Below are 12,361 nucleotides of genomic sequence, written 5' to 3' on the forward strand. Positions count from 1 at the left end.
CAACAAATATTTATTGACAGCTATCATGTAGCTCATATAGTTTTTAGACATTCAGAATACAGACGAGAAGAAAATCAAATGATTCTGTCATGAAGCTTGCCTTTAATGCTGGAAACATGAAAAAAAGCAATCATTAAAGGACAATAGGGGCTATGAAGGAAAATAAAGCCATAAGATGAAAGATAAAGGGGCTAGGCCGGCGCCATGGCTCACTAGGCTAATCCTCCGCCTGCTGTGCCAGCACCCCAGGTTCTAGTCCCGGTTGCTCCTCTTCCAGTCCAGCTCTCTGCTGTGGCCCGGGAAGGCAGTGGAGGATGGCCCAAGTGCTTGGGTCCCTGCACCCGCATGGGAGACTGGGAGGAAGCACCCAGCTCCTGGCATCGGATCGGTGCAGCGCCGGCCCTGGTGGCCATTAGGGGAGTGAACCAACGGAAGGAAGACCTTTCTTTCTGTCTCTCTCTCTCATAGTCTATAACTCTGTCTCTCTCTCTCACTGTCTAACTCTGCTTGTCAAAAAATAAAAAAAGAAAAAGAAATATAAAGGGTTAATGAGTGGGAAATACTGTTTTACGTAGGTAGTCAGGGAAGGATTCTTTGAGGCTAAGGGTGGAAAGAGGAAGATCTCAAGAAGCTACCAGAATAAACCAAGTAGTGAATGGTGATGGCTGTACCAGAGTAGTAGTATGCAGGATAGGAAAAAGCAGTCTGAGTAAAACCATAGCAAAACTGGCAAGATATGATTATAGAAGGAATATAGGATATTACAATTTGGGTCCCTGAAATCATGCATTTAAACCCCAAAGTCTTATGTTAATGGTTAATGTTAGTAGCTTAAGGTTGGAGACTTGATCTAATTATGACGTCTAGGAGGTGAGCCTAACAGAATGTCTTAGGTCACTAGAGGGTTGCCCTGGGAAGGCAGTTCTACAGAGGGTTGGTTGTATAAATAAAGCATGATTCCCATTTCTCTGCTTCCTGGTTCACTGTGTAATGGTCCCTCCACTGTTCACACTCACCAGATGACTGAATCAATGAGACCACCTAATTTCGGATGGTGAACCTCCAACTCATTAGCCAAAATAAATCGTCCTTCTGAGAAGCTCCTCTTGATTACTTTAAACAAAGTTATTAAAAGCTTTTTTTTGGACAGGCAGAGTTAGACAATGAGAGACAGAAAGACAGAGAAAGGTCTTCCTTTTTCCGTTGGTTCACCCCCCAAGTGGCCGCTACAGCTGGTGCGTTGTGGCCGGTGCACTGCGCCAATCCAAAGCCAGGAGCCAGGTGCTTCTTCCTGGTCTCCCATGTGGGTGCAGGGCCCAAGGACCTGGACCATCCTCCACTGCACTCCCAGGCCACAGCAGAGAGCTGGACTGGAAGAGGAGCAACCAGGACTAGAATCTGGGGTGCCGGTGCCGCAGATGAAGGATTAACCTAGTGAGCCACGGCGCCGGCCTAAAAGCTTATTTAAAATACAGGATACAGAAGAGAAAGAGAAGTCAAGGATGGCTTGAGCAGTCACCCTGATGAATCAGGCAAATGATCCTGTCCTTTAGCAAGACAAGGAACACTTGGGCAGGAGCAATTTGCACGGAGAGAGGAATCAGTTTTACATTTATCAGAGATGGAATTTAAAGGATAATGCGATCAAGTGTGTTCTCCACTCAGATTCCCTGACCTCACCTGCCAGTATCATTTAGTTTAAGACAATAATTTACTGAATATTCATTTACTAGAAGTTAAACAGGATTTTGTGAACTAGCTTAGAAATTCAAATATCAACATTTTCTTTCAAGAAAAAAGCATTTCAAGATCAAATAATTTCTTAAAAATGAATTAACAGGGCTTGGGCTGTGGCATAGCAGGTTAAAGTCCCGGCCTGTAGCACCAACATCCCATATGGGCACCAGTTCAATTCCTGGCTGTTCCACTTCCAATCCAGCTCCCTGCTAATGCACCTGGGAAAGCAGCAGAGGCTGGCCCAGGTGCTTGGGCCCCTGCAGCCATGTGGGAGACCCAGAAGAAGCTCCTGGCTTTGCCCCGGCCCAGACCTGGTCATTGCAGCCATCTGGGGAGTGAACTAGCAGATGGAAGACCTCTCTGTCTCTACCTCTCTCTGTAACTCTTTCAAATAAGTAAAATAAATCTTAAAAAAAAAAAATTAACAAATCCAATCACAAATTGTGAACTTTTAGTAATCACAGAAACTAAATGTGCAATATATGCCTATGGTTTTAAAACTATTTTACTTGCCATCCAATGGAGTTATCAGTTTAATTTTGATTACCTGTGGAGTTTCATTTCATTTTCTTGGTACAGTTCAGTCATTACTGTAAGTTTCTGCTGAAGCTTCTGAATTTCACTTTCAAACTGTGCATTTTCTGTCTGCAAAGATGCTTGTTCAGTCTGGAGATTTTTAATATGCTCTACAGAAAATTTTAGATCATAATAAAGGGTAAATATTTTGAGTTATACAATAACAGTTGAGAAGGATAAAATATACCAAAAATTATAAATTAATAACAAGTCAAACTCTCTCCAATAACAGAAAATCTAAACACTTTTCAATACTTAAAAGACTTATATGTACTATTCTAAATATTTCTTATATTATTGCTTATAGGATTCTCAACCTTTCATTCTAATTTAGCACCTAGTTTTCAACCAAAGAGTTAAAAGGCACTAAGAAAAGTTTCTTAAAAGGCAGACATTTTAGTTCAACATTCCTTTAAACTATTTCCATATGAATCAATAAAGTCTTTTTACCCTGTAAAAATTTGACTTCTCAATAATACTTAAGTTCTACCCAACACTCCCTTTGAGGCCAAAATTTTTATAGTTATAGATCAAGCCAGAAATCTGTATCTTTTGGTTACAAACACTCAAATGTCCTCCAAGCTTAAACCGAACTAAGACTGGAGAAAAAAATATTGACTTTAACCTAGCTTAAACTGCTAACCACCTAAAATAATCACCTATAAGAATGACAATTAATAATTCTAAATAAGTATGAATGCTTTATAATGATTTATAAAATTAGTGCATCACTTAGTTGATGGTAGACTGAATGAAAGGTATACTTTCCAAAATGTTTATGAATCACTACTACAAACCTTTTTTTTTTGACAGGCAGAGTGGACAGAGAGAGAGAGAGACAGAGAGAAAGGTCTTCCTTTACCGCTGGTTCACCCTCTAATGGCTGCTGCAGACAGCGCGCTGCGGCTGGCGCGGCACACTGATCCGAAGCCAGGAGCCAGGTGCTTCTCCTGGTCTCCTATGCGGGTGCAGGGCCCAAGGGCTTGGGCCATCCTCCTCTACACTCCCGGGCCACAGCAGAGAGCTGAACTAGAAGAGGGGCAACCGGGACAGAATCCGGCGCCCCAACGGGGACTAAAATATGGTGTGCCGGCGCCACAAGGCGGAGGATTAGCCTATTGAGCCGCAGCGCCGGCCTACTACTACAAATCTTAATGAAAGGAAAAACTCACTTTATCTACAGAAGGTAGCTATAAAATCAGTAATTACATTAATTACATTAATGGTATATAATTATTCTAAAACATTCATTAATTAAATGTACATACCAAGGGCTGTTTAAATAAATATGTTAATATTAAATTATTAAATGTACAATAAATTGCACATATCTGTCTTTTCACAAGAAGTTTTCAATCCACTTCAGAATAAACATTGTTAAGCTAGGCTTTAAGAAACTGCTAAGAATAATCATTTAATAAAGAAATTAATGTTGGGGCCGGCTGCGGATCGGCGGGGTCCGAGGGCGCTGGGTCCAGCAAAGCGAGGAGTTAAATTTAAGGTCATGGCAAAACATCTGAAGTTCATCGCCAGGACTGTGATGGTGCAGGATGGAAATGTGGAAGGTGCATACAGGACCCTAAACAGGATCCTCACTATGGACGGGCTCATTGAGGACATTAAGCGACGGTGATACTATGAGAAGCCTTGCCGCCGGCGACAGCGGGAAAGTTATGAAACCTGCAGGCGCATCTATAACATGGAAATGACTCGAAAGATCAACTTCTTGATGCGAAAGAATCGAGCAGATCCATGGCAGGGCTGCTGAGGCTTGTGGCCAGAAGGCCCAGGATGAACCCTTCATGCAATTTGTGCCTCCACATCTCACCTTTCTCAAACCCCATTTTCTCTTACCTTTATCTACAATAAACTCAATCACCCCCACACAAGAAAAAAAAAAAAGAAATTAATGTTTGGTATGTAGTGTAAAACGTTTTATTGTAAATATGGTTCATTTATTTTAGAAGTTTTTGAAAATACAGATATAAGAAAATAAAATACAATAAAATCTTCCCATAATCCCACACTCAAAAATGACCAGTATTGGGTCCAGTGCTGTAGAATAGTAAGGCTAAGCCTCAGTCTACAGCACCAGCATCCCATACGGGGACCAGTACATGTCCCAGCTACTCTTCTTCTGATCCAGCTCCTTGCTTATGGCCTGAGAAAGCAGAAGATGGTCCAAGTGCCTAAGCCCACACACCCACATGGGAGACCTGGAAGAAACTCCTGGTTCCTGCTTTCAGATTGGCTGAGCTCTGGCTGTTGTGGTCATTTGGGGAGTGAACCAACAGATGGAAGACCTTTCTCTCTGTCTGTAACTCTTCCTCTCAAACAAATAAATAAAATCTTAAATTAAAAAAATGACTAATATTTGAATATAATTTCTAGTCTTTATTGATATAAATGTATATTGTACATTTTTAAATTATTTTTAAATGAGATGTTATTTTACCAACATAAACTTCAATTACAACTGATTCGATTACTTCTTAAATACAAACACTAGCAGCAAAATAAATAGAAATGTTTTCTTTTATGTGCTAACATACTATGCAAGGATATTAAAGAGGCAAATCATATGGCAAAACCACATTGCTAAAGATCAACTTGCAACTGATAAAGATATTTTAAAACTTCAATTTATCACTCTTAAAATCTAACACTATACTTCATATAACACTAAAACTCAAAGATAAATTTGGTTTTACATGTTTTCAAATATAATTCCACTGTCTTAATTAAACTTAAATTTGGAGGAAACTGCTATAACTTCATCAACAACAGAAAAAAATCAGGACTAATTTTTCACAAATAGCCAACAAAAACAAAAATTTTAAAAAATTAAACAATCTTCCCAAAATTAGTTCAATTAATGGCACCATTCTCCATAAGGAGATGTAATAATTTAAATAAATTGCCTACCTGTAAGGTCTTCCTTTGTTTTATCTACTTCAGATAGTTGAGTGTAAATTTGGTTTCGTTCTCCTTCTAGGGTTTTTAAAGAAGCATTTAACTTTAAAGAATAGAAAAATAAAAACAGTATAACATTAATCAGTTATACAAACACACACACACATACACACACACAACCCTTTTGAAGCTATTTTATCACTTCGATGAAACTGTCACCTAGAATGCAGAAGCTAACAATGCAACAACGCAGTTTCCATCTTTAAGAGCTACCAAAGTCATCAACAATTAAGTCTTAAAACAGGAATAAGAATCAAGGGCTTGGTACAGCAGTTAACACACTACTTGGAATGACCACATCCCATGTTCGTAAGCCTAGGTGCAAGTCCTGGCTCTTCTTCTGATCCAGCTTCCTGCTAATGTATACCCTGGGAGGCAGCAATGGATCAAGTACTTGAGTCCTTGTGGCCCATCTGGGAGACCTGGACTGGGTTCCTCGCTCCTAACTTCAGCCTGGCTCAGCCGGCTGTTACAAGCATTTAAAGAGTGAATCATTCAAAGTGAGATTTGTTTCTTTCTCTTCCCACCTCCCCAACCTTTAAAATAAATAAAACTTTAAGGGGGAAAAAAAAAAAAAAAAACAAAAACAAAAAAACCAGAAAAAAAAGAAGCAGAGAAATGTTTTTAGTTGGAAGCTTCATCAATAGCTATTTTCATTGTATTCACTTTCAGCCCAAGTTTTGAAAGCAGCCTTCAAACTACATTATCAATACTTTACATGGATCAGCAAGGCTCAGGTTCCCAATAACAGGGTAGAAAACAGAGGGAATATATTGGAAGAAAATGAACCTAGTATTCACTTCTCAAATAGAATATGGAACTTTAAGAACAAGAATATACCAAGATGGGACCGTGCTGTGGCGTAGCGGATAAAACCGCCGCCTGTAGTGCTGGCATCCCATGTGGGCGCCAGTTCAAGTCTCGGCTGCTCCACTTACAAACCAGCTCTCTGCTGTTGCCTGGGAAAGCAGTGGAAGATGGCCCAAGTCCTTGGGCCCCTGCACCCATGTGGGAGACCCTGAGGAAACTCATGGCTCCAGGCTTCAGATTGGTGCAGCTCTGGCCGTTGTGGCCAATTGGAGAGTGGGCTGGTGGATGGAAGACCTCTCTCTCTCTCTTTCTGCCTCTCCTTCTCTCTCTGTGTGTAACTCTGACTTTCAAATAAAATAAATAAATCTTAAAAAAAAAAAAAAAAGAATATACCAAGACTAGAAGAAGAAGAATGCACCATGGGACATATGAAATAAAACACAACTCTAAAAACTTTTATTCTGATAAATTCTAAAACTGATTTTATGAATTTCTAAAGTTAATATGAAAAAGTAAAAAATAATGAACAAAATTTTGATCACCTCTGAACTAAACTTACATAGAAACAACAGAATGAACTTTTAAAATAGTTACTAAGGACATAAAGGTTTCACCCACATTCTATTTCTTCTTCCACATTCTTTATATTTACATAATAATGCAAACCTTAGCAGCATGAATCAATTTCTTCAAAGCTCCTTTTGGATGATTATCTATAGTGAAAAACAAACAAACAAAAAGTAATCATTTGGGAAAACAGTACAATACTACAAGAGATATCCAAACAATTTTATTAGTTCACTCAACTACAGCATTATAATCCCTCTTCTTACTATGATAAAGATTTGGAATAAGGCAGAATGGCCCTGACCTGCTCCCAGGAAGCTAAACAATAAAAGCATTGGGAGTATCAAATCATTTAACAAGATTCTTCAGCACTAACTCCAAGAACAGAGTTATAACAAGGATTCAGTATTCATCTAAATATAGACAAAAACTTTTAACTATTCTTGAATTCTCATAGCATCTAAAATATGAGAGGAATTGCAACCTAAAGTAACATAATATTAAACAAGCTTAAGTTCTATTAGAAAAACAACTACTTCTGTGGCCAGCAATGTGGCATAGCAGGTAAAGCCACTGCCTGCAATACCAGGCATTCCAAATGCACACTGGTTCATGTCCTGGCTGCTCCACTTCTGATCCAGCTCCCTGCTAACGAGCCTGGGAAAAACAGTGTAGGGTGGCCCAAGTGTTTGGGCCCCTGCCACTCACAGGGGAGACATGGATGAAGCTCCTGTCTTTGGCCTGGCCCAGTGCTAGCCACTGTGGCCATCTGGGGAATGAACCAATGGATGGAAGACATTTCTCTGTCTCTTCCTCTCTCTGTAACTCTTTCAAAATAAATAAATATTCAAAAAAAGAAAAAGAATTATTTCTTACATGATAAAGTAGAAGTGAAAAAGTACAAATGAAACTTTACAAGTCTCTCCAGATCCACAGTTTCATTTTCTGTGCTTTCAGTTGCCTGTTGTCAACCACAGTCCAAAAATATTAATTGGAAAAATCCCAGAATTAAACAATTTGTGAGTCTTAAATTATGTGCTGCTCTTACTGCTTAAATGAAACTTCATGCTATACTGCTCCTTTCTGTGCAAGATGCAAATCATTTCTTTGTCCAATGAATTCAGTATATATGCTATTCATCCATTAATTGTTTAGTAACTATCTCATTTATGAGATTGACTGTTATACTACGCAAGAGAGATCAACGTCACATAAGTTTCATTATAAAATATTATAATCATTCTGTTTTAGTATCATTTATTATTAATCTCTTACTGTGCCCAACTCATAAAATAAACTTTATTATAGGTATCCAAGTATAGGAAAAGAAATAGAATAAATGAGGGCTTGGTACAAGTCACAGTTTCAGGTTTGAGGAATTCAAACATACCCCCTTCCCATTAGGGGGATTTACTGTATATATTTACCATGAGAAGTAGTTTTCTCTCAACATATTAATACTATCATGAAAAAAATTTTCAAAAGCACACATCTTGGGACAAGCACTACAACCTAACAGGTTAAGTCACCACTTGGGATACTCAAATCCTATATCAGAGTTCCTGGAATCAAGTTCTGCCTCCACTTCCCATTCAGGTTCCTGCTAATGCACCGGGTAGGCATCAATGGTTCAAGTACTTGTGTTCCTGCTAACCACTTGGGAGACCTGGATGGAGTTCCTGGCTCTAGGCTTCAGCCTGACCCAGCCCCAGCTGATACTGGCATTTGGGGAGTGATCTCTCTATCTCTGTCCCTCTCTTTCTATCACTCTGCATTTCAAATAAATAAATAAAAACTTAAAATAATAATAAAAATAATCAAGTTCTTCCACCTTCCACTGCCTTCCCAGGTGCATTAGCAGGAAGCTGTATAGGAAGTGGGGTAGCCAGCACTCAACAACTCACATTGGATACCAGCATCATAGGAAGCAGCCAAAAACTCTGTGCCACAAGGCCAGCCCCCAAAAAAGTCTTTTTTTAAAAGGTCAACAGAATTGACTTGAGAACATAGTGAGTAGCTTCAGTTAATCTAACTTTTGGCAAGTCCAGACCACAACCAGCAATGACAAGAATCATTTGTGATGGCCAAAAATTAGTACAAACATCTGATTAAAGCAAAAAAAAAAAAGCATCTTGATCTATGAATTACTGATTTACATAACACTCATTTTTCAAACTGGTCACCTAGCCATTTGATTAGCTTACACAGCACTGAAATGATTACAACACAATCCAAGGGTGTTGAAGGAGGATTTCTATACCTGCTGCAGGATCCTATACTTGGATACCTATAATAAAGTTTATTTTATGAGTTGGGCAAAGTAATACATGTCATCTAAGAGAACAGAAGAAAACGAGGCTTGAGGTCTATCTGAGGAGCTGAAGTGATTTACTGGTGGTATTCCAGCTGAAGATAATGGGGTGGTGAGACAGTGACAGTGTTACTAATGTGCCAAAGCTGACCCCATATCCCCTTAAGCTGCATGGTAAAAATGCCACCTTAAGTTTTTTGGTTTTTTTTTTCTTTTTTGACAGGCAGAGGGGACAGTGAGAGAGACAGAGAGAAAGGTCTTCCTTTGCCGTTGGTTCACCCTCCAATGGCTGCCATGGCCGGTGCGCTGTGGCCGGCGCACCGCACTGATCCGATGGCAGGAGCCAGGTACTTCTCCTGGTCTCCCATGGGGTGCAGGGCCCGAGCACTTGGGCCATCCTCCACTGCACTCCCTGACCACAGCAGAGAGCTGGCCTGGAAGAGGGGCAACCGGGACAGAACCCGGTGTGCCAGCGCCGCAAGGCGGAGGATTAGCCTACTGAGCTGCGGAGCCAGCTGTCACCTTAAGTTTTAAAATGACCATATTGGCTGGCGCCGCAGCTCACTTGGCTAATCCTCCGCCTGCAGCACCGGCACCCCAGGTTCTAGTCCCGGTTGGGGTGCCAGATTCTATCCCGGCTGCTCCTCTTCCAGTCCAGTTCTCTGCTGTGGCCCGGGAAGGCAGTGGAGGATGACCCAAATGCTTGGGTCCTGCACCCGCATGGGAGACCAGGAGAAGCACCTGGCTCCTGGCTTCGGATCAGTGTAGTGCGCCGGCCATAGTGGCCATTTGGGGGGTGAACCAATGGAAAGGAAGACCTTTCTCTCTGTCTCTCTCTCTCTCACTGTCTAACTCTGCCTGTCAAAAAAAAAAAAAAAAAAAAAAAAGACCATATTAAGTGTTAAAGTGATCGTATAGATAGGATTAAGTGTTAAAGGGATCATATAAATAAGATCAATGTCTGGTACTAATAATAGATAGAATTAAAAAAAGAGAGAATGTTCCAACATGGGAAGCAATCCACACAGCAGACCCATAGAATGACAAATGCTTTAAATAGTACTCTGACCTCAAAATCAGCCCTTAAGGCATTCTGGTCTGGCTGAAAAGCCCATGAGAGCATTTCAGACATGGAAAGCCAAGATACTGTGGTAAAAAGAATGTCCTACATGAAGGATCTCTGTGAGAGAGATCCCGGTGGAAAGAACAGGTCATCAAATAAGGAGGTACTTTTCTCTGAAGGGAGGAGAGAACTTCTACTTTACTTATGACCTTGTCTAAATACTGACAGAGCCTGTGGATTCAAAAGGCTTCCATAGCCATGACAGCTCCTTTCCAGAGCCTCAGGTGATCACTGATGTCATACATAAGAGTGCTAATTGTTAAATTAACAACAGGAGTTACTGTGTACTTACTTCCCATGGAGGATTTCTATCCTCAGTAAGTTTGTACTATGAGAATTAACTGTAAAACTTGTTCCTAAACAGTTTTGTGTTGGTGTGTATGTGTATGCAAACCACTGAAATCTTTACTTAGTATAGAGTTGGTCCTCTTTGTATAAAGTTAATTGAAAATGAAATCTTAATGGAGAATGGGAATGGGAGAGGAAGGAGAAGGTGGGATGAGAGAGTGGGGGTGGGAAGGTGGGTATGGCTGGAAGAATCACTATCTAAAGTCATACTTATGAAATTTGTACTCATTAAGTAAAAGGTTTCTTTGGGGAAAAAAAAAATGTTCCAAAGCATATCAAGAACATGGTCCATACAAGTAAAAAAGAAACAGATGAGCTATCACAATTTTATCAAAAGAGGATCAATCACAACTTAATACCTAAATGAGCACCATTTTCTGATTCACTCTTCATTTCCAGTTCCACATTGTCATCATCTGTTATGTCTTCTCCAAGAATGGCAGCCCAATCCTTCATCTTTAGCAAGCGTTCAGTCAGAGACTTGATGTTTAGCAAAGAAATAAAACAAAAAGAGAGGGCAATGACTTACACTAATAGCTTTACGGTTTCTTTTATCTTAAGATTTATTGACTTACTTATTTACTTATTTATTTGAAAAGCAAAGAGACAAAGAAAGAGGGAGAGACAGAAAGAGAGGTAGTCATCCATCCACTGGTTCAATCCCCAAGTGGCTACTCTCTCTCTCCCTCTCTCTCTGCCTCTATGTAACTTCTCTATGTAACTCTGACTTTCAAATAAATACATAAATCTTAAAAAAAAAAGGAAAGAAAGAATCTAAAGTAAAACATTCGAGGTTTTCCAATAGTGGGTTTTTTTTTAATTTCCTTGGATAAAGAAAGATTTCCTAACACTATAAAAAAATTTAAATGACTGTGCCATTTATTGCTCTGGTGAGACTAAAAATATATCCTATTCTACAACTATTCCCTTACAATCTCCTCACTCTTTTTAGAATTCCAGGCACAAATAACAGGGTCTACAGCTTTGAGCAGAGTGCAAGGTTTAGTGTCTCATTCTTGTTCTATTTAGGAAGCATCCCTAGCTCTTTTGATCATTAAGATTAGGGAAGAAATCAAACAATACCCTTGTCACTTGGTATCTGCCAGGGACAGGTTCCAAGAACAACCCATCCCACCCATACATGCCAAAGTCCACAGAAGCTCAAGTCTCTTAAATACAGTGGTGCAGTATTTACATACAATTTACACATATCTTCCCAAATACTTTAAATCAGCTCTATACTTATAATAATATATAATAATTGTAAATGTCATGGAAATAGTTACACTGTATTTTAGAGAATAATGACAAGAAAAAATAGTTGCTATACTATACTGATTAGGGAATAATGACAAGAAAAAGAATCTATACATGTTCAGACACAACACTTTTTTTCAAGTATTTCTAATCCATAGTTGGTTGAATCCACAGATATGGAACCTGAGGGTGCAGAGGACCAGCTATATGCCACTAATAATGTTTTCAAGATTCCAGTCTATGAATTTTATTCTTAATTTGGCATAACAAAGATTTGTTTGGAAATCTTTTTTTTTTGTTTCAGAAATTCTAGCCAACTCAATCACACAAACCAGCAGTCACTTACCTTGATGTGATCTTCTTTATCATTTAGAACTTGTTCTGCCTGTACTTTAGTGTCTTCAAATGTTACTTTCTGTTTATTAAGTTCATTCACTTTTTCTTTCCATATTTCAGCTTCTTGTGAAAGCTGAATTTGAAACAAAAAAATGCAATTCATCTTATCATACTTATACATACACGAGTATATTGACACAGCAGGGTATATCATTAACAGGCATTACATTCTGCTACTTAAAAAAAAGAAAGACATGGCTCCTGTTTCAAAGACCTTTCCAAACAGGTAGCATAAAATAATAGAAACTTAAATATTCTTCAAC

General features: G+C 39.2%; 1 protein-coding gene and 1 pseudogene across 41 annotated transcripts in view; one reads left to right on the forward strand and one right to left on the reverse strand.

The window, feature by feature from the left end:
• MIA2 (MIA SH3 domain ER export factor 2) overlaps positions 1-12,361 on the reverse strand; it is a 116,899-nt gene that overhangs the window by 44,084 nt on the left and 60,454 nt on the right. For all 41 annotated transcript variants that reach the window (XR_016217370.1, XR_016217369.1, XM_051822174.3 and 38 more), the window contains 5 exons: positions 12,049-12,171; positions 10,805-10,925; positions 6,763-6,809; positions 5,239-5,329; positions 2,285-2,423 (listed from right to left, as the gene is read on the reverse strand). Coding sequence is in view for 39 of the 41 variants with exons in the window: in XM_051822174.3 (XP_051678134.1) it covers positions 2,285-2,423; positions 5,239-5,329; positions 6,763-6,809; positions 10,805-10,925; positions 12,049-12,171 (521 nt within the window). In the remaining 2 variants the exon portion in view is untranslated. The remainder of the gene's footprint in view (positions 1-2,284; positions 2,424-5,238; positions 5,330-6,762; positions 6,810-10,804; positions 10,926-12,048; positions 12,172-12,361) is intronic.
• LOC100340266 (small ribosomal subunit protein bS21m pseudogene) lies at positions 3,721-4,219 on the forward strand (annotated as a pseudogene).

The sequence above is a fragment of the Oryctolagus cuniculus genome, chromosome 12, assembly GCF_051225735.1.
Source record: "Oryctolagus cuniculus isolate XC-2025 breed Fujian yellow rabbit chromosome 12, ASM5122573v1, whole genome shotgun sequence".
Classification (NCBI taxonomy): Eukaryota; Metazoa; Chordata; class Mammalia; order Lagomorpha; family Leporidae; genus Oryctolagus; species Oryctolagus cuniculus.